Below are 22,728 nucleotides of genomic sequence, written 5' to 3'. Positions count from 1 at the left end.
TTTAAACACAGCAATGTGTTCATGTCCATCCCAAACTCCCTAACTATCCCTTCCCCTCATCTTTCCCATCCCTGGCAACCACGTTTGTTCTCTTAAGTCTGTGAGTCCCTCTCTGCTTTGTAAGTAAGTTCACCTGTATCATTTCTTTTTAGATTTCACATATAAGGAATATCATTCGAAATTTCTTCTCTGTCTGACTTATTTCACTCAGTATGACAGTCTCTAGGTCTGACCTCTTTATTTAGAATAGTTCCCCCAACCTCACCCCTAAACTCTATCCCACACCCACTAGATTTTACTACAGAAGACACTTTATTTTGGCCTCTATGAAAAATCATCTAGCTTGTGTAGTTGTTTGCTGTTTGACTCTCTTTACCAGAATATGAGCTCCATGAGAGCAAGAACTTTGTCTCTCTTAGTCTCTGCTGTATCCCAGAGCCTAGACCAATACCTGTACATGGTCAGTGCTCAATAAATATGTTTAATGGATGAGTGGAAAAAAGAATCAATGGTTTTATCATCCATTTTTCCCTTGAAAGTTTTCCTTGAGTTTTAATTTCTCCAACTAGAAATGCTAAATTTTTTAAAGTGAAATGATGGATGAATTTAAGATTCTTAATGAAAATTGGTTCCTATACTCAGTTTAATTACTGAATTGTGTAATCCTAAAATTCTCAAGGAAAATTCATTCCTATAATATTTTCCTGTGCTTCATACATTATTAATTTTGTTCTAAAGAATTGTATGGAGTAGCAGGTATTATTACTTGAAAAAATTTATACAATTTTTAAAGGTTACACTTCATTTGCAGTTATTACAACATATTGGTTATATTCCTTCTGTTGTACAACACTTCCTTGAAGCTGATCTCACACCCAGTAGTTGAGTATCAGATACTGTCTTTACAAATGGGAAACATAACTGGCTTTTTAAATTCTAATGACTTATTTCAGAATTTTGTAGAAACAGGGAGTAAACTTAAGGTTGGGAATCAGATCTTTTTCTCCAGGATCTCTTTATTCTTAATTTAGGTTTTTCTCTTCCAATTTTGTGTTGCTTCTTCTGTTTGTGTACAGTGATATCTAAGAAATGAAGGGCTTTGGATTAACATATTGCTTAGACAACTAAAACATCTATCTTAAACCTAAGATTATTAACTAGTAACTTTTAAAATATAATTCTATCAAATAATACACTCACATCTTACTAAACAGAAAATTAAATGATTATTTTATGACTTGTAGCTATCACTTAATATTACTCAAATTTTAAAATATTTTTAATAACTAAAGCTGTTCTAAAACAACAACGCAGTTAGGTTGTAATGAACTATATAGCTTGTCCTTTTAAAGAACTCCTATAGAATTCTATAAAGTGTAGAGGTTGATCCTCTTTTATCTTTTCATCCATCTACAGTTGATCTTCTCAGAGGCCGTTGATATGTCTAGAGTCTTTGCCTCTATACAAGTCAACCATGAATTGCTTTTATTTGAATTTCTTTTGTTGTCTCTCTAACATTTTAGGATCTGTCAATTATTGTGTCTATCCCTAATCTGCTAGCCACAAAATTCTATCATTCTTTTTCTGATTACAACCTAGGATAGAAAAGAAAATTTCCAGGGAAAATAAGAAACAAATATTATATGTAAAACTGATGTAGAGCAGTAAACTTTACTACTGCCCTAGTCTACCTCATGCTCCAGACAGCATATGGCAAGTATGTATACAGCGTCAGTGTCAAAGGACCAAGCAGAACCCTTGGAATCATCCTCCCACAATGATATAAAAAGACAAAGAGCCCTTTGATTATCATCTTCTGCTGTGCTTACTGGTGGTCTCTGCTCATGTGAAGAAGCAGCTGCCCAATGCAGATAAAACACTTTGGCAGAATGTGGTTAAAAATACTAAGGAAGAATATATAAATCAAATATATTTTGTACCTAAAAATGGGTTAAAGTGTATAAAATCCATAAACATTTTTATTTCCGGCTAATTTCTAGGCTTGGGGCTTTTATTGGAAGTCTGAGGTTGCTAAATGGCTGACAGAAGAAGAAATGAGATGTAGTAGTTGGCTGGTGTTGCCATAACAAAGTACCACAGACGGTGGTTTAAACAACAGAAATTGATTGTTTCACTGTCCTGGAGGCCAGAAGTCTGAGATCAAGGTGTCAGAAGGCTTGGTTTCTTTTGCAGCTCCTCTCCTTGACTTGTGGATGGCTATCTTCACCTGGTCTTCCCCGTGTGTGTCTGTGCCCTCATTTCCTTTTCTTATAAGAACACCAGTCATATTGGATTAGGGCCCACTTGAATGACTTCATTTTAACTTAATTATGTCTTTAAAAGCCCTATTTCCAAATTTAGTCATTCTGAATTACTAGGGTTTAAAACTTCAACAGATGAAATTTGGGAGGACACAATTCTGCTTTTAATGTGAAAGTATATTCTGTTCTCCTTAACCCTGATTATTACTTTAAGTGTTTTGAATTTATTCTCAATAGCTAAAGGATCTTTACTTTAAAAGCTTTGTTCTCTCTACAGATATAAATATACGCAAGAAACATTATTTTAAATGATTAAGTACTATAAACCATACAGACAGGAAATGGTATTGAAATTCAAATAAGGCAGTTATCAATTTGGCCTAGAGAAAATTATAGAACCTAGGGAGCCAAAAATGACCTTAACAGTTGTTTTTTCAATCTTACTCATCTGCAGGTTCAAGTTCTACAGAGGTAGATTTTTATTATCTCATACTCACTTTTCCTCTACCCTCTCTTCTCTCCTTTTCTTTTCTTTTTCATTCTTGGAAACTGCAGGAAAATTTAGATAGCTTACCTCTCCATGGGAGAGTTTGTGTGGAGCAGCATTGATTCCTTTCAAATGTCTCATTTTATCACTAAAAAAAAAAAAAAAAACAGCTCATAAATTAAATGACCTCTTGGTTGCTGAACTAGTATCCAGGTCTCCTGATTCGTATTCCAGTATGCTCTCAAGTGCACGGTACAGCTCTTTTAGTTAGAGAGTGGTTTATTTGTGTTTTAAGGACAAATAAGATTTCTATAGGGCTCCCCAGGTGGTGCTAGTGGTAAAGAACCCCCCTGCCAGTGCAGGAGACGCAAAAGATTTGATTTTAGATTCAATTTTAGGTTCGATTGCTGGGTCGGGAAGATCCCCTGGAGAAGGGCATGGTAACCCACTCCAGTATTCTTGCCTGGAGGATCCCATGGACAGAGGAGCCTGGCGGGCTATGGTCCATAGGATCACCAAGAGTTGGAAACGAGGGAAGCGACTTAGCATGCACGCACGCAAGATCTCTGTAGGGCTTCCTAGGTGGTGCTAGTGGTAAAGAACCCATCTGCCAGTGCAGGAGATGCAAGAGACGTGGATTTGATCCCTGGGTCAGGAAGATCACCTGGACTGGGAAATGGCAACCCATCTTTATTTCCAGCTAATGGGAAATTCCGTGGACTGAGGAGCCTGGTGGGCTGCAGTCTCCATGGGAGTGCAAAGAGTTGAACATGAGTGAGTGAGTGAACACACACACACACACACACACACACACACACACACGACTTCTATATTGTGTAATTAAGTCATTTATATTATTTTCCATTAGTCTTCCCTCTTAAATATTTCCAGTTTTTTCAGTTATTTTTATTGCTGTTCTCTCATTTTTTTCTACATGGCTTTGACACTCATATTAAAATCCCAAGTAAGATATCTATCAGGGTATGTGTGTGCTACTATGTCGCTTTAGTTGTGTCCGACTCTTTGAGACCCTATAGACTGTAGCCCACTAGGCTCTTCTGTCCATGGGATTCTGCAGGCAAGAATACTGGAGTGGGTTGCCATGCCCTCATCCAGGGGTCTTCCCAACCCAGGGATCAAACACAGGTCTCCCACATTGCAGGCAGATTCTTTACTCTCTGAGCCACTAGGGAAGCCCATGAACATTGGAGTGGGGAGCCTATCCCTTCTTCCCAACCCAGGGATTGAACCCTTGTCTCCTGTGGCTACTGCATTACAGGCAGAGTCTTTACTGCTGAGCCACCGGGGAAGCCCATCTATCAGCGTAATGCATTCTTTCTTTTTATAGTATAGTATTTTATTTTTACTTGTTAAAATACTCCTATTTGTACTTGTCGCCACAAGCTTTAATATTGTTGCTACCATTTTTTAAGTTTTAAATTGAGACTTCTTTTTTAAAAATTGTATTGACTTTACTTTTGCTCCGCTGGGTCTTTGTTGCTGGGCCTGGGCTTTCTCTAGCAGCGGGGGCTGCTCTTTGTTGTGGCGCCTGGCCTTCTCACTGTGGCGGCTTCTCTTGTTGCAGAGCATGGGCTCTACGCGCACAGACTTCAGTAGTTGCAGCACGCAGGCTCCAGAGTTCAGGCTCAGTGGCTGTGGCTCACGGGCCTGGTTGCTGCAAAGCATGTGGGATCTTCCTGGTCCAGGGATCGAACTTGTGTTCGATCTGCCTACACTGGCAGGCAGATTCTTATCCACTGTACCATCAGGAAAGTCCCCTTACTGCTGCCCTTTATTCAGATTTTCATATATGCCAGGACCTGACCTGGGCACTTTATAGTATCCTATCATTTAACCTATGTATGTGTTAGCTGCTCAGTCATGTCCGACTCTTTGTGACCCCATGGACTGTAGCCCACCAGGCTCCTCTGTCCATGGAATTCTGCAGGCAAGAATACTGGAGTGGGTAGCCATTCCCTTCTCCAGGGGATCTTCCTGACCCAGGGATGGAACCCAGGTCTCCTGCCTCCAGAATCTGCAGGCAGATTCTTTACTGTCTGAACCACCAAAGTAGCCCCATCTAACCTATACACAACTTTTTAAAGTGTAAATACATTGCTGCCACTCTGTAGACAGTGAAAGCAAGGTGTAGAGTGTGATGAACTTCTCTGAAATCACATAGGATAGAAAGTGGAAGACCTGGGATGGGGTTCTGATCTGTCTGTCTCCACTGGCTACCTTTTCCATTATCGTTACCTCGGTATTAAGCCCTTCATAGACTATATTACCGCTGTATAAAGTCTCCCGATTACCAAGGTGGCAGTGATCCCAGTGAAAATGCTAAGATCTGGTTAAGATGAGAAGCAAAAACAGTACCAGTGGAAGCAGAACTGTGTCGAGGGGAGCAGGAATTTAGACAGCTGTGTTGTCTGCAGTAATTACAGTGCTCAGTGGGAGTGATAAATGAAGAAGAATTGTAGCTGCACTCAGCCTGAGCGTTCTCAGTAACAGGCTCATGTCAGAGATCTGCTAACAACAACGCAGGAGGAACTGTCTTGCTCTTCTGCTCATGATGATCAGTTTCAAGTCTAAATTTCTGGTTTTTTAATTTATATTTTTTTAAGTTAAAAAAATTAGGCATGTAGTTAATGGGTACCTTTTATTTTTCTCTCTTTGTTTTCAGTTGTGGTAGCTAACATGTCTTTAAACATTCAAGTTCATTTTGTTTTCTTTCTGCATATTTTTCGGTCTTTTGTGTTGTATAGCATCATTGTTATCAAAAGATAACAAAATATATCAAAGTATAACACAGAGGCCTAAGTTTTAAACACGGTAAGTAGATAGTTCATGAGCGAGTACTCCTATGGTAGCAATATCAGTTAGAATAGGTTGGGTTAAAAGTAACAGAAGTACCCACACAAAAATGGCCTCACAATGCCAGACCTGGCTTTCTAACTCAGCAGGAACTCTAGAGAAAGACTGTTTTGAAATCCCAGTGACCTCAGAGTTCTGGCTTGGCATTTCTACAGTTTTCTTGGTCTTTTCCTCCTGGTTACAGGGTTGCTACAACAGTTCTAAGTGTCATAGCCTCACATAATAACTTCAAAGCCAGGAAACAGGGAGAGGGTAGGAAAAGGGCTTTCTCCCTAAATCAACCCAGTCCTTTTCATGAGGGAAAACCTAACCAAGAAGTATCCTGCGCAGGCTACCCTGTACCTCTCACTGCTCGGAGCTGGCCTCCACGCCTGTCCTTGAACCCGTCCCTGACAGAAGGAGTGTAGAATTGCCACAGTTGGCTAAGCCTAATAATGATTCAGTCCTGAGGTGGTCACATTTTTTGTACCCTTCAAAAACTTCAATTCTGTTATCAGAGAAGGGGGCGAGTGGCGATTACCTACGTAACAGATCGTGTCCACCACAATTACTGAACTCTTCTAGTGTGATCAAATAACTCCATGAACAAAGGTAGAATGAATTACAGCTCTGATGAGTGCAAAGGAGTGGCTGGTGCTGTAAAAAGTATAAACTCTAGGGATTTAATCTAGTCTGGCCACTTGTCTTCAAAGAACTGATAATTATTAAGCTAATAATGGGGAAAGTTTTAGGAGTTAAGTAGGCAGAGGGGTTAAGAGATACTGGAGTGGGTGAGGGGGAGGAAGAGAGAGCTTTCCAAGGAGAGGACGCTTACTGTGTTTATGTAACTGAAAGAGGCGCATAAATAGTCACTGCCATTATTACCAGCCTCTGGTCTGAGGAAAGCCTTTGAATTACTTGTAGGGGTAGGAAAAAATTCTTAGACTTATAAGTAGGATCCTGAAATATTGGAATTTCTGATGTCCATTTTTTATGAGGGACAACAGGATAGGTTATTAGACTTGGATTGTCCTAGAAAATCCTTGGCATGGAGTTGCCATATATAATACACAGACAGGCAAAAATCAGCCTGCCCCTCCTACTCCTTCCCTCTAATAACTTTTTGCAGCTACAATCTTTAGTTGACACCCATTAAAAATAATATGAACAGCATCCTCATTCTTCTACATGTTGTTGAAACCTTTTGAAACATTGACTTCATTAGCTCGTAGTTCATACTTAGGTGAGTCCCATTTAAATTTCTTCAATACAATTGAAAGTAAGCAAAAAGCCATGGAGACTTTCATGGATTCCTCATGAGAGACAGTAAAAATTTTAAAATAATAAAATAACTTGACTTCAATACACATAGAGCTTTCATAGATACCGGGTTATGTGCACTCAGTCGCTTCAGTCGTGTCTGACTCTTCGAGACCCTGTGATCTGCAGCCTGCCAGGCTCCTCTGTCCTTGGGATTCTCCAGGCAAGAGTGTATTGCCTTGGAGTGGGTTACCATGCCCTCCTCCAGGGGATCTTCCCGACCCAGGGGTCAAACTGGCGTCTCCTGCATCTCCTGCATTACAGGCAAATTCTTTAACAATGAGACACCAAGGAAGCCCAGATACTGGGTTATTTCCTGTAAATAGAGAACAGTAGTTTTATAAACTTGTTCAGGACTACAGAGCTCTAATCTATGACTAAAACTGCCTTCTTTTTAAAATCTACAACTTTATTATCAAAAGAATGCCTATGTTATATATTTTCATTATTTAAAAAATAATAACGACACTTAAATTTTCCTAGAGCTGCCTTTTATGGTTTTAAAATTCATAAAAGCTTTTTAGGTTTGAAAATTCAAAAGTTTTCGTTTAAGCCTTTTTTATTTTTTTTTAAAGTGTGGTACTATTGTTACAACTGCTCTGACAAGACTCCAAAATAATGCTTAAACATGGTAACAGTTTGGGATTGATATGGTGCTACTAGTATGAGTGTACAATCAGCCAAAGGCTGGTGCTCTACTATCAGCTTCTCTCTCGTGATCTAGGAATGGCTGCTTTAGCTCCAGGAAACAATCACTTCTTTCCCTGCCAGTGGGAAGAAGTGTGGAATTTTGCTTCAATGGCATAACTCATAATTCTTCTCCTTGCATCCTTTTGACACGAACTTAGTTCCATGGTCAAAACTAGCTATAAGAGAAGTGGGAAATAGTGTAGAAAAATTGTCTTACCTCAGCGGCCATGTGCCCATCTAAAACTCAGAGATTCTATTTCCAAAATAATAAAGGGGAGAATGGATACTGGAAGATAGCAACATTGGGGCTACATTCACCGTCTTTCTGCAGTTGCCAAAAGAATTGGTTGAATAGCTTTGAGCTTAGATATAAGTTTATAATCAAGGAGTGAAATGTGTCTCTGTGGAGACACAATTATATTCATGCATCTTATACCTCATACAACCTTACTTTATACATCTTTGTATTCCTACCATCCAGCATAGTATATGAATGAAAATAAGCACATAAGGAATGAATGAATGAACACCCCTCTTTGTCTTTCCTGTAAAGTATGTATTTATGTGAATTCTTTTTTCACACTTGCCATTTCTTTGTTCCTATCTATATTTTCAGTCAGTCAGTCAGTTCAGTCACTCAGTCTGACTCTTTGAGACCCCATGGACTGCAGCACGCCAGGCCTCCCTGTCCATCACCAACTCCCAGAGCTTGCCCAAACTCATGTCCTTCGAGTCGGTGATATCACCCAACCATCTCATCCTCTGTCGTCCCCTTCTACTGCCTTCAATCTTTCCCAGCATCAGGCTCTTTTCCAATGAGTCAGTTCTTCACATCAGGTGGCCAAAGTATTGGAGTTTCAGTTCAGCATCAGTCCTTCCAGTGGATATTCAGGACTGATTTCCTTTAGGATGAACTGGTTGGATCTCCTTGCAGTCCAAGGGACTCTCAAGAGTCTTCTCCAGCACAACAGTTCAAAAGCATCAATTCTTTGGCACTCAGCTTTCTTTATAGTCCAACTCTTACATTCATGACTACTGGAAAAACTATAGCTTTGACTAGATGGACCTTTGTTGGCAAAATAATGTCTCTGCTTTTTAATATGCTGTCTAGGTTGGTCATAACTTTTCTTCCAAGGAGTAAGCATCTTTTAATTTCATGGCTATAGTCACCGTCTTCAGTGATTTTGGAGCCCAAGAAAATAAAGTCTGTCACTGTTTCTACTGTTTCCCCATCTATTTGCCATGAAGTGATGAGACCAGATGCCATGATCTTCGTTTTCTGAATGTTGTGTTTTAAGCCAACATTTTCACTCTCCTCTTTCACTTTCATCAAGAGGCTGTTTAGTTCTTTGCTTTCTGCCATAAGGGCGGTGTCATCTGCATATCTGAGGTTATTGATATTTCTCCCAGCAATCTTGATTCCAGCTTGTGCTTCATCCAGTCCAGTGTTTCTCGTGATGTACTCTGCATATAAGTGACCATAAGCAGGGTGACAATATACAGCCTTGATGTACTCCGTTCCCAATTTGGAACCAGTCTGTTGTTCCATGTCCAGTTCTAACTGTTGCTTCCTGACCAGCATACAGATTTCTCAAGAGGCAGGTCAGGTGGTCTGATATTCCCATCTCTTGAAGAATTTTCCAGTTTGTTGTGATCCACACAGTCAAAGGCTTTGGCATAGTCAATAAAGCAGAAATAGATGCTTTTCTAGAACTCTCTTGCTTTTCCGATGATCCAGCGGATGTTGGCAATTTGCTCTCTGGTTCCTCTGCCTTTTCTAAAACCAGCTTGAACATCTGGAAGTTCACAGTTCACGTACTGTTGAAGCCTGGCTTGGGGAATTTTGAGCATTACTTTACTAGCGAGTGAGATGAGTGCAATTGTGTGGTAGTTTGAGCATTCTTTGGCATTGCCTTTCTTTGGGATTGGAATGAAAACTGACCTTTTCCAGTCCTGTGGCCACTGCAGAGTTTTCCAAATTTGCTGGCATATTGAGTGCAACACTTCCATAGCATCATCTTTTAGGATTTGAAATAGCTCAGCTGGAATTCCATCACCTCCACTAGCTTTGTTCATAGTGATGCTTCCTAACACCCACTTGACTTCACATTCCAGGATGTCTCTCTTTAGGTGAGTGATCACACCATCGTGATTATCTGGGTCGTGAAGATCTTTTTTGTATAGTTCCTCTGTATATTGTTGCCACCTCTCCTTAATTTTTTCTGCTTCTGTTAGGTCCATACCATTTCTGTCCTTTGTTGAGCCCATCGTTGCATGAAATGTTCCCTTGGTATCTCTGATTTTCTTGAAGAGATCTCTAGTCTTTCCCATTCTTTTGTTTTCCTCTGTTTCTTTGCACTGATCACTGAGGAAGGCTTTCTTATCTCTCCTTGCTATTCTTTGAAACTTTGCATTCAAATGGGTATATCTTTCCTTTTTTCTTTGCCTTTCTCGTCTCTTCTTTTCACAGCTATTTGTAAGGCCTCCTCAGACAGCCGTTTTGCTTTTTTGCATTTCTTCTTCTTGGGGGTGGTCTTGATCCCTGCCTCCTGTACAATGTCACCATTTACATTTTATTTACTTTCTTAAAGAGGATTTATGAGTAGAGGTGATCAGAGTCCACAGTATGATAGAGGAGTGCTTTGTTTCTCTGTGTATGTATGTGTATATATGAAATTCAATAGAAATTAAATTAACTTATACCATGGAACCAGTTTTCTCTAACCCTAAAACTGATAGTATTCACTTTTATTATCATATTTTAATTATTATTAGAATAGTTGTGGATTTTTCAAACATTTATTTTTTTTTATTTATTTGGCTGGGTCAAGTGTTAGTTGTGGAACTCAGAATCTTAAGTTTTGGAATGTGGGACCCAGTTCCCTGACCAGGTGCTGCAGCCAGGCCCACTGCATTGGGAGTTCCAGTCTTAGCGACTGAACCACCAGGGAAGTCCCAGTTATGGCTTTTTGAAGGTGCAGAACTGTGCCTGAGAATTCTGAAAATACTTTTTTAAGCTGATACTTAAGGTCATTAATTAGTTTGTGAAAATGTTTCTCTGTACATTATGTGTATTTTTGACATGTTGACCAGCTTTCTCTGAAGGAGATAAAATGGTCTGGGGAATAACAGTTTCTGACATGATTTTTCATATTGCAAATGAGGCACTTTATAGTTTTTGGTTACTATATCTTGTTTTTGGCCCTCTGTTAATTTACAGATTCATTTGTTCAAGTGTTGATTCCTGCTACACACTTAAAAAATTGTCACTTTTCCCATATAATTTTTAAAGTTGATATGTTGTATTTTCATTTTTATTCAGCTCAAGAATTTTTTTTTTTTTTTGGCATAGCAGATCTTAGTTCCCTGACCAGGGATCAAACCAGCATCCCTGCAGTGGGCGTATGGAGTCCTAACCACTGGACCACCACAGAAGTCCCCTGCTATACCTATTTAATAATTCTTAAATAGTAGATGCTATGCTCAGTGCTGGGACCATGAAGAGACTCTGATGGGCTTAGTGTCAGTAACATGTGGTGGTGGGGGGCGGGCAGTTTGCTGTGCCAGGACCCAAACCATGGAGTTACTGAAGGTAAGCAAGAAACTCTGGGAGAAGACGGGGGCAGGCAGGCTGCTGCCGGGACTGAGGCGAGTCTATGGAGTAAACATTTGTCAGTGATGAGCTGGAGGAAAGGTGTTCTAAACTGAGGATGCTGGATGAAGGCTGTGAAATACTGTGGCAATTGTTGGATTCGGTGAGACTGAAGGCTACAGTCTAGAGGTGGATTCGAGGCAGGATTACAGGTGGGACGGGAGACCCAGATGATGGTGGGCCCCTTATTGCAGAGGAAGGTGAACTTGGTGTCCTTAGGTCAGTAGTTTTTCAATGTTTTTGTCTATGACCCATTGTAAGACATACTTTTCTACATGATGGCTCATTACTAGGCCTGGCCCCAACATATGCAGGGCCTGGGCAGGAGGACAAGTGGGGATATAGTACAGCTAATTATTTAAAAGTTATAAGTCAAGGCAATAAACTGTTAGAAAAGTTTGCTAACCTACCTTGACAGATTAAACCTTGTAACAAAAACAGTGAAAACATTGTGTAGAATCACTGATATCAAGTGATTGAAAAGAGTGCAAATTTTATTTTATTAATTTTATTTTTATTTATTTATTTTATAGCTATGGGGCATGCAGTATCTTAGTTCCCTGACCAGGGATTGAACCTGTGCCTCAGCAATGGAAGTGTGGATTTTTAACCACTGGACTGCCAGGGAAGCCCTAGGTTAGAGCAGATTTTAAATAAACTCATCTTCCACCAAAAGACTGTTATTCAGCCTGGGGAAATGCGGAGGTAATGGTAACCAGGCCAAGTGGGAGGGGAGGAGAACCTTCCCTCAGCCTTCTCTTCTAATGGTTATGGAATCCGTAAGAGAAACACCTATCTTTTCTTCTTCATTGAGGGAGAGACTCTTTCTTTTCTGCCACAGGCTCTGTACTCCTCTCCACTCCCCATTCCCTGTTCCCACCAGCCAGGCCCCCATTTCCAAGGCCATCCAGACTGTGACAGTCTGGCCTAAGGGGCAACCCTTGGCTTCTTGGTCCTCCCAGCTCCCCACTCTCACAGGAGGGTTTGAATGAAGGATTTTCTCAGCAGGAATGTAGAAGAATAGGAAAAGCATTTTGCCCTGCCCTCTTTGTTTCCCCTTCGTTCTACCCTCAGGTCCAAGCTCCTTCCTTCAAGGAACAGCCTTTGGCCACTGCTTGGGCTGGACACACACACACTAGTAGCATAGGCTGACCTGTGAAAGGTCCACATAGGCTGAGGAAGTCAGCTCAGGGCCATTTGGGCCGAAAATGCTGAGGACTTTGGTACTTGGAGCTTCCAGGGGAATAAGAAGAGACTCTTTGCCTGGTGGAGAGGAGAGTGCAGCCAGAGGAAGGCCAGAGCAGATGTTCTTTACTCATTTGTAAGGCTAGTAACTGGCCAATATGCATATACATGAAAACACACACACACATACACACACACACACACACAAATGCATGCACTTCTACCTAAAAGTTATACAAAACTGCACATGCTCTCAATATGGGATGCATCTGTCTTCTGTTCTACTTCATTAAAAAAAAAATACTAGTCCTAATCCACTAACTTAATTGTATAATCCACTCATGGGTCAACTTGTGATTGAAGTTTGGAAAAACTCTGCTCAGTTGTTGGGTGGTGGTGTTAACGTGATCAGATTAATGTTTGGAAAACACCTCGCAGCTGATTAGATGGTGGGTTGGAAGAGAGGTGGGGAGACAGGTTATGAGATGATTGAGCCAAAGTGTCAGTTGCTCAGTTGTGTCCGACTCTTTGCAGTCGCATGGACTGTAGCTGGCGAAACTCCTCTGTCCATGGAATTCTTCAGGCAAGAATACTGGAGTGGGTTGCTTTTCTCTTCTCCAGCGGATCTTCCCAACCCAGGGATCAAACTCTGGCCTCCTGCATGGCAGGTAGATTCTTTACCTTCCGGGCCACCAGGGGAGCCCAAGATAGGCCTAAAGGTGGTAAGAGTGAGGATAGAGAGGAGGGGGAAGGTGGTAGAATCAACAGGTTTGGGTGACTAATTAGATATTGGGGGTGCAGAAGAAAACCCCAGAACAGCATCATCATTTCTGACTCAAAAGGATAGGAAATATAGCAGGAGAATTATATTTGTGGCAAAAGAAAATGAATTCAGTTTAGTACATGTGGCATTAAGAGGTCACAGCACAAGTTTCAGGCAGAATTTTAGTGGGAGAGAGGCTTAGTAAAGTGGGGACTGTAACAGGGCTGTTGGGTTTGGTATTAGGAAACCTTTGAGAAAACTTAGCAAGGACAGATCCTTGTGGTTTACAGAGTGGCTATGTTGGGAGGAGGTCAGGAAAGGAAGGTGGGCAGTATAGGTTAGAGTCTGTCCTCTCAGTATACTCGCTTGAAAAGCCAGGAAGAAGAAGGGATAACAAGAGTATCACATAGGTTTGAAGTAGGGTTTTAAGTTAATTCTGGAGCTCTTCTATACATAAGGGAGGAGGAACCCGGGGAGACTCAGATATTGAAGATTTAACAGGAAGCAGGAGCAATTGCTCTAGCCTGGTTTCGGGGAGATGACAGAGCGCCCTTTCGGACATGAGTGTAGGGAATGTTAGACAGAAGGAAGGGATGCATGGGGAGGCAGGGATTTCCCTTTATAGATATTTGTTGAAATGTCTATAGCCATTTGTTGACATATAGACATTTCCCGATATAGGCGTAAGCACCGGGCACTAGGCCGACGCTGTGGCTGAGGACTCTAGTGAGGCATAGTCTAGTGGAGAAGACAGGCAAGGAGACCAGCAGGACAGTGTGTGGTGAGTGTTACCGTTTAGAGCTATGCCCAGAGATGCGGGAAACAAAGAAGTGGGCATGATGCCAGGCTTTCCAGAAGAGGAGAGGACAAAAAGTGAAAGTAGGTTTGCACCTGAAACAGGAATCAGTGGCACCTGAGAAAAGCATCAAGCTGAGGACAGTAGTGGGGCCAGGATTTGAGACAGATACGAGCCTGGATTACAGCGGTGATTGTTGATAACCATGGTTGTAATAATCATTTTTTGTGTTTATGGTTATTGACTTTGTTGAAGCCTCAGCTGAAACTTTATTTGGGAATACTTGAGAAAACGAATTTTTATGTCAAAGGAACCTGTTTCTTGCTTATCCTTTCCCCCTTCCTCCTTTGATGACTTTTCTTGAAGCTAATTTAGGTAAAGAAAGCCACCGCTTCCAAAAGTGCTTTGGTACCCTGGCGTAATTTCAAAGAAATCTCCTTTCCCACTTAGTTAACTAAATTTCCCCAGGAAAAAAAAAAAGAAAAAATCTTCTCTGTCAATGTAACATCCTTTAACAGGACTCCTGCTGGCCGGTTCTTGTATCTTGCCGTGGCAGCTGCGAACATATATACTATTGATTGTTAATGTGTGATATAAATCCAGCCGGAGCATGCCCACTAATTGGTTTGAGAGCTAGATAGAGACAATGCTGTCTTGTAGTGGCTTGTGTAGATAGGCCTAGTCAGAGGGTTAATTCTGCTTGACAGCACACCAGCAGCATCTTGAGAGTAATTACCCAACAGAAGTTTTCCCACAGCCAGACTGAGAGCTTCAAAGGCTTCTGAATTTACAACCAGTATTAACCTATATCTGAAACATCATGTTCCCACAAGGGCTCTGATTTTTTTTTTTCTCCTTCTTATTAAATGTATGGAGTTACTAGGTTCATTTACTCTGTGAAGAACTTAGTGAAAAATTACTTGATTTTGAATAATTGAAAGTCTTTCATAATAAGTAAAAAGGATAATTTAAAATTTGAGGGTTTATTAAATTGCTTTCTTGTATTACTGAAAAGTTAATCTGTAAAGATTGGCTGCCTTTTTTGTTTGTTTGTTTTACAAAATTTATTCTCTTTCTCTCTCAAAAAAATGCTGAGAAGTTAATATCTTTTCCATACTGTGCCATCTCTATGGATATGTACATGTTTAGAGGACCTAAGGTTATATACATGCACTTAAAATGGTTAAAATAAATATGTATTTACATTTTAAAAAGCTATCTTCTTTGTTGACCAATGTACTGAAATCTGTAATTATATTACATCTTTCCCCCCTCTTAAGTTACTGTTTAATAAGCAATTTTTATATTGGAAAAAATTTCTTTCCCTTTGCAGGTCAGAAACCAAATTTGACTCCGGTTCAGGTATGTTTATATTAATAATGTTATTCTGAGTATATTTTATTTACATTATTCTCTAAGGAGTAATTCATCAGATCGAGAACCATTTTGATTTTAAACAGACTAGGCAGTCTCTTTTCAAAACATGAACCCCACGTCAGAGCAGGACTATTGACTGCTTGGAATTGTAAGTTATTAAGATGTTCACTTTAGGATTCTCGATGGTTCTGAAATAAGTACTAAAGGCTCTGTATCTGCCGAGTTTCATTTTAAAACCAAAGGTGAAAGTCATGGATACTCATTGCTAAAAACAGAATGTTATTCTCTCAGTGGACAAAAGTCCTGAATAATTTGAAGGTTCTCTGCAAGTGACTTGTCATCACATATGGGTAATAGATACATTTAATCCAGCAAACTGTAAAGGGTTTTAGCCAATAGAAATAGAAATTTGTCTATGATTTATTCATTTTTTAAAATTTGTCTTGCCAAGGAGATGGGTGATGGAAAATGAAGGTCACCTTAAGCCACTGTTTTGTCTCTGTCAAGACAAAATTTACATTCTCACAAACAGTGGCATATCACCCTCATTGGATGTTTTCTTCTCATTAAGAATGAATATAGCTATATAATCCTTACGTTTGACCGTGTCCTTATCTCACTAGCTGAGATTTCCATGCTCCAGAGTTTCTGATGGTGTTTACAGTTAAAGGACAAAAATTACCTCATGTTCAGTACAAAAGAATTATACCTTTTGTCGAAGTATTATAGACAAATAAACATTAATTTTCAATTGCAGAAGAAAATAATTTGCAGAAAAACATATAACTCATTGAATTTAAAAGTAACTTTCTTACTCTGGTTTGAGTTCCGCTATGTTTTAACTTAAAAAAAAAAGTTTTTGTTTATTATGTTCACAAAGGAACCAAGGACTATACTTTCTGATGGTGATGTTAAGGAGCCAACATGTTTTTCTTCCTAAAAACTGTATCTTTTATTGTATGGTTTAATGAATTTCTTCAACTTGGTGTGAGACCCTTTAAATATGACAGCTGTATGTGTGAGTTAACAATTTCACCCAGTTTAAGAATTGTGATATCAGAAATCTTTCCATCCTGTGCGTTCTTGGGTTCTGAGTCACACGTGACAGTGATGATAGAAGGTAAACGTTTCTGGTTTACAGGGTCGATGATGTGGAGACCAAAGGCATGATGGCATTGTATCCATTCTTTTGACTTTTTTTCTTTAATTGACTCATAGGAGTAAAATAGGGTAAAATATTCAAAATAGGGTAAAAAGTCTTTGTCATTTTTAAATAGTATAAATATTCAAATACAATAAAAGAGAAATGGAAAAAAGTGAGGATTCAGTTTTACATAAAACCGCCTGTCTTTTTTATCATTGCCAATCAGCCATCAAGTATTTACTGAAAATCCCCTTTATCATGGTCAGATCCCTTAAAAATCAAGTCAAAAACTGGTTTTAGCCTACAGGATCTGGAATATAACTTTTAAAAATGAAAAAGTCCACTTGGTTCATTTTGAAGGCAAAACCTGGAAATAGTGTATAAAACTGAAATATTAGGCAGCTATTGTCAAAGTTAGAAAATTTATGTTAAATTTTCAAATCCAAATTAAAGTGTGCTGTTAAATTCCTGTAGTGAAGGTTAGTATTTATCATGAAAATAGTTATAACATCTGTACAGGCACACATCTTTCACTCTTGTGACCAAAGATTTTGTTCATGATTCTTATTTTTTCTAAGTCTTAATTTTTTTAAACATCTTTCATGGACAACATCTGCCTGTCTCTGAAAGCTCCCAAATTTTGTGCTCTAAAAATCTTACAGGGAATATGATTAAATGTTTATTTTTTCTTTTAATTTTGAATCTAAATATGTCGTGGAAAGAATTCAGATGGTTTCAAGTTAAGAATCAGGTAATTCTTTTTTCTTATAAATTCTTTTAGCTTAATATCAAAAGAAGGAATCATGACTAAGAAAGCTAGAAATGTATTCTTTGGCATTCTATAGCATGCGAATCTTGGTTAGAATAAGGTAGCATATTGGAACAATTAAATATATGACTTTAATAGGTTCAGGTTCTCTATTGTTCATCAAATACAGAAAGTAAACCAGCTCTGTTTAATGTTGTATACAACTGTAACAGTGTTCCTGACAAAGTAAGATTTTTAAATGAAGGAAGATGCTGATCTTACTAAGAAAAAAAAAAAAAACTCTTAAAAAAATAAATAGTGTGGTCAATGACTAGCCATAAAAGAAGGAATTTCAAAGTAAAAAAAATACATATATGTGTGTGTGTGTGTGTGTGTGTGTGTATACACTTTATTTGGTTCCTTCAAGTAAAGGACCCAACTTATGCAGCTTACTGCATATTTGCAGTTTGTATAAATGAGTTTCAGGCTGTAGAGTGAGATTCAGAAGGAAGGAAGGAAGGAAAGTTTTCATTGTCAGCACATGGTGAAAAATGTCAGTTTTTAAGTATTTACCAAAATGACCAGCCTAGGAAGTGTTTTAATTTTTTCTTATCAAAGTTGTATAGATTTTTTCTACATAAGCAGATTCACAAACAACTTTGCACTTTTAAAGTTTAAAAAAAATATTTTAATGAAAAAATTTCAACTGTATATTAAAGTAGAGGGTATAGTATAGTGAGCACATACTCATTCATCATCTAGCTTTTACTGTTATCAATACTTTGCCTTTTGTTTCAGTTTTCTTTTTTTGCTTGAGTTATCTTAAAGTGAAATACATTTCATGTGAATTTTAAAACCTGAAAGTTATAAATTGTGTTGACTTATTGAAAGAAGTCAGTCATTTTTCTGAGGTTTTCATTTATCTCAGAAATTTGAGTCACATACAAATTCTTATAGAAAGGATCTTGACATTACCGTGTCCACATTCATTTGGAGATGTTGCAAGTTCTATTCATGTAGTGAAGGTTAAGAAAAAATCAGAAGGTGCTGAATCAATTCTAATCTGAGAACCCCAGAATTGTTCTGTCCTCAAGATTAATTTGATGCAAACTTTAGCTGCCGTCTAGTTGTGTCCTCTATGTACCGAGTTGTATCCTGTTTAACCTCCATTTCTGTTTATAACCCAATGACCTAAAGGTTAGCTTTGCCAATTGAGAACAATCAGCCTACCTTGTTTCTAAAGGAGTTTTAAGGGTTCCATTTTAATATTGTTTTCTAGTTAATGTACTAATGTTGCTTGTCTATGATCCTGAGTAGTTGGTGATTTTACTAATAGAGTAAAACAGACTTCCTTTTATGTTCAGAAGTAGCAAGAGGCAGTGCTCTTCTCCCCACCTCCCAAGAAGGGAAGTTAGTTGATGCTGGAGGAAGCAGAGCATTGAGTTTAGTGTAGTGATTAAACATGAAAGCCATATATCAAATCTCAGGAGAAACATGCTTTTGAAAGAGGCAGAGAACTGTGGAGCATATTGCATGATAGGCTATGTAAACAGAGCCCTGGAGGTCAGTGTGTGGATGCAAACCAATTAAATAAAGAACTTACTGGCTTTGCTTTCTATCATCTGGATGGGGAGAATCACAAGTTAACATGCACAGGGCCGAAGTGTAAACTTTGCTTGAATAAGCTAGGCACCTTTGGAAACTTCATTAACTCTTTCAATTCACTACCAAGTTTGGTTGGGTTTTGTTTTGTGTGCTATTGTCGGTTTTTAAAAATTTAACCAAAGTCCTCAGGAAGTGAAAACAAATCCCAGACTAAATGCTCTCTTGGCCTTTCTGTACATACCTAATCAGCAAAGGTGCCAGTGATGAGCAAAATGGAAGACAAAGCAAAGAATAAATTGCTGAAAAGATCAAAGTTGGCTGTGTAGTCAAATTTCAGTGATGGGAACATCTCTTCTAAAAAACAACCCATTTGGAAAAGCAGAGCTCTTGCAGAATAACTGGAAAAAGATGTTTTTTCTCGTCTCCTGAATTCTGGGTATGAGGAAAAGGTATAGTTAGAATTTACTAGCTACTACATAACATCAGGCTATTGTTATTTCTGTTATATTAAAATAGAGTAGTTTTCTGACCAAGAAGAACATGAAACCTGTAAGTTAAAAACTGTATGGTAAGGACTGCCCAGAGTCTAATTTTGCGGTCCTCACCTTCTCAGGCAGTGTTTGGGTGAGAAAATGAAATACCAAGTTAAATGGTATAGGTTCATGGTCCATAAACATTCAAAACAAAGATTTTTTTTTTTTTTTTCCTGTAGAGTCATGTTGGCTGAGAAAGTGAATAAGCTTATGTTTAGTGGTTGTTGATTCTGGGCTGCTTGGAATAGCAGTACTAAGGAAATGGGCTCATAGAACACAGCAACTCAAAGGTATAAGATTTCATGGAAGCAAATTATGGAGGATTAAGAAGCCTAATGAGCATGGTTTAGTGTGGAGAGTGGAGGAGAAAGCTCATTATTAAATAAAGTCCAAGAGTGTACAAGGTTAGGAGATCCTAAAAGACACCATAATAAAAGGCACAACAGAATATAATTATCCTGAAAGAGAGAGAGAGAGAAAAAAAAAAAACCCTCAAAAGCTCCAAGGAACAAAAAGCAGCTAGTGTCGCTTTTAAGATCTGTAGTTAAAAAGGAGTCTACACCAGGGGAAGGAAATCAAAGAATATAATCAGTTAAAGCTTGAGGCAAAAACATATGGGTGGTGAAAAACAGTGGGCTGTTAATGGTGGTCACTAAATTGAAGGAAAATGGGGAATTTGAATGTAGAACTAGAATTTTGAAAGTTTGTTAGCAAATGAGACAATCTGCCTAACATAGTAAGCCTTTCTCAAGAAATATTAATAAGGAAAACATTTTCATATCTTATAAATGTGAGAATATGTTGACAGTATCATTTCACTCCTACAAATCAATTTGTTATTTTAGATTTCTTATGTTTCAGGTTCTCTTAACAATGGAGAGCCAAGAAATAAAATATAAATCTCTGTAAGAATATTGAAGTCTGTCTTTGGGCATCATTCAACATATATTTATTAGGCATACTATATGCCAGATGCTGATACTCTACCTCTGAGCAGAGGGGATACAATTCCTTCTCTCATAGACTCTTAGCTGGTTGGTCTGTTATACAAATTCACATGAATTTATTTGCATGTTTACCTGAGAAGGGCTACTGAGGTTAAATTTAGATCCAGATGGTGTGTTAAAGAACTCTTGATATTTAGAAATAAGCCAATATATTTTAAATTTTGACAAATTCACCTTTCTTACCTTTGTTCAAAGCATCTCACTGCTTTCTACCTTAAAGAGAACACGTTTAAGAGAACAACCTAATAATGCTAATGGCTAGTGTTTAGTTTTTCTATAGCTTTTAATAAGGAGTGACATTTCACATTTGATTATCATTAAGAGAGATTAACTTAGAAGAGAACAATGACAAATGTTTGTGAATACCATTCTCTTCACTTTTATTTATTTTTTAATTCATTCTTTTACTGGATCGTATTCAAGGTTGGCCTGGAAAGTCAGGCAACCTCCTCTGTAACAATCTCATGGGATTGTGCGGAAGCACTTAGAGGGGACATAGCCCTTCCTTTGCCTTTTACAGACTAAATACCAGGAAGCAGCGGGGCATGGTAGCAAAGTACTGAGGTGCTAGAGCAGATAAATCTGAGTGAAGTCTCTCTTTACTTCTAATCATTTTCAATTGGTTTTCTTGGATTTCATGTATAATCATTATGTCCTAGACTTAAATTTTGTGTTTTCATTCCTTCTGACTTGCAATTAAAGCATTTAAACCCATAAATTTCCTTCATCAAAGCTTTAACTGAATCCGAAATTTTTTTTTTAAATCATATTTTAAGTAGCTGCTGTTTTGATTTTCTTTTGGACACATTGATTATTTAGGGAAGTGTTTTTTGAACTTCCAAATTTTCTACTTGCTACTTTTGTTTAGTAATTTTCAGTTTCATTGATTTGGTGGTCAAAGAATATGAGCTTATTGCTTTTTTACTAAGTTTATTGTTCAGGACTTATTAGATTTTTATCTTGGGGCCTAATTGGTGTTTAAGTTTTGTAACTCTTCTGTGGGTGATTTGAAAACTATATTCTCTGCAACATAAGGAGTGTGATACATAGTTATTAGATCAACCCAGTTCATCATTTTTACCATTATTTGTTTGTTTTATTCTACCTGACAAAGACTTTGAGAGGAGAGATAATTTGTCATTCAGTGTTTTTTCCTCCTGAATTCTGCCTCCTTAAGTATCACCGCCTCTGTGTTGTCTGCCCTACGTACTCTATATATTCTGGCACTTGCCATCTTGCTCAGGTCATAGATTGCACTTGTCCTCCTGTAGAGAACATTATTCCAAAGCAGTGCTCCTTGAAATGAAAGCTGCTCTGATTAGTAAATTTCTTGTTGTTGTTCAGTTGCTAAGCCGTGTCTGACTCTTTGCAACTCCATGGACCGTAGCCCGCTAGGCCCCTCTGTAAATGGGATTCTCCAGGCAAGAATACTGGAATGGATTGCTATTTCTTTTTCCAGAGGATCTTCCCAAGCCAGGGATTGAAACTGCGTCTCTTGTATCTCTTGCAAAGTCAGGCAGATTCTTTACTGCTGAGCCACCAGGGAAGCCCAATTAAGAAACTTATGTTATTCCAAATTTATATGTGAAGCAAGAAGCTATTTTACCATTGTAAATACGAGTGTTTTCCTCTTCCCTCTTGCCCTTGATACCATAACTTTTTTATAAGGAAAAAGGCTCTGCACCGTTATATGATGCAAACCTTTGTTTTCTCCACTTAGCATCCTCCCCTACTTCTCCATCTGTCTGGCAAGATTCTATTTATCTTTTAAGGCTCGGCTCAGGCATCACCCCCTCAATTAAATATAGTCTTCCTTAACACCTCCCCAGAAATTCATCATCCCTTCCACTGTACAAACACTGGATCTTTTATTTACATTTACTGTAGCATTTATTATCTGCCAAAATTATTTGTGTGGATCCCTCTCTCCAAGTCTATGACTCTTTTTGAAGGCAAAAATCATGTCTTATTCACCTTTATAAACTTGGTATCTGGTGTGAGATAATTAGTCAATAAACAAAAATTCAATGAGATGGGGAGTCTTTGTTCTGTTCTCCAGCTGTGATTGAAATGCTTAACTAACGACCGAAGATCTGTCCTCCCCTTTCATGGTGTAGAGTTGTTGCTGGGAAGTGGCTCCTCAGCCAGAGATTACAGTTTCCAGCCCCTTTGCATCTGTGTGGGGACATATGACTAATTCTCCCAGTGGAGTATATGTCATTTCTGGGCTAAGTGGATTAAGTATCCAGTAAGCTTTCCCACATCTCACTTCCCCTTCTGAGGTGACATCAGAGGTGCATGTTGAAC

At 38.6% G+C, this 22,728-nt stretch overlaps 1 protein-coding gene across 3 annotated transcripts in view; it reads left to right on the top strand.

Moving 5' to 3' along the window:
* Nucleotides 1-22,728, top strand: part of MSRB3 (methionine sulfoxide reductase B3) — a 172,698-nt gene that overhangs the window by 80,180 nt on the left and 69,790 nt on the right. For all 3 annotated transcript variants that reach the window (XM_061130715.1, XM_061130708.1, XM_061130722.1), the window contains one exon: nucleotides 15,341-15,369. In XM_061130715.1, coding sequence (XP_060986698.1) covers nucleotides 15,341-15,369 — 29 coding nt within the window. The remainder of the gene's footprint in view (nucleotides 1-15,340; nucleotides 15,370-22,728) is intronic.

This window comes from Dama dama, chromosome 3, assembly GCF_033118175.1.
Source record: "Dama dama isolate Ldn47 chromosome 3, ASM3311817v1, whole genome shotgun sequence".
NCBI classification, from domain to species: domain Eukaryota; kingdom Metazoa; phylum Chordata; class Mammalia; order Artiodactyla; family Cervidae; genus Dama; species Dama dama.
Note: the sequence above shows the minus strand (reverse complement) of the source record. Positions and strands in the feature narration are given on the sequence as shown.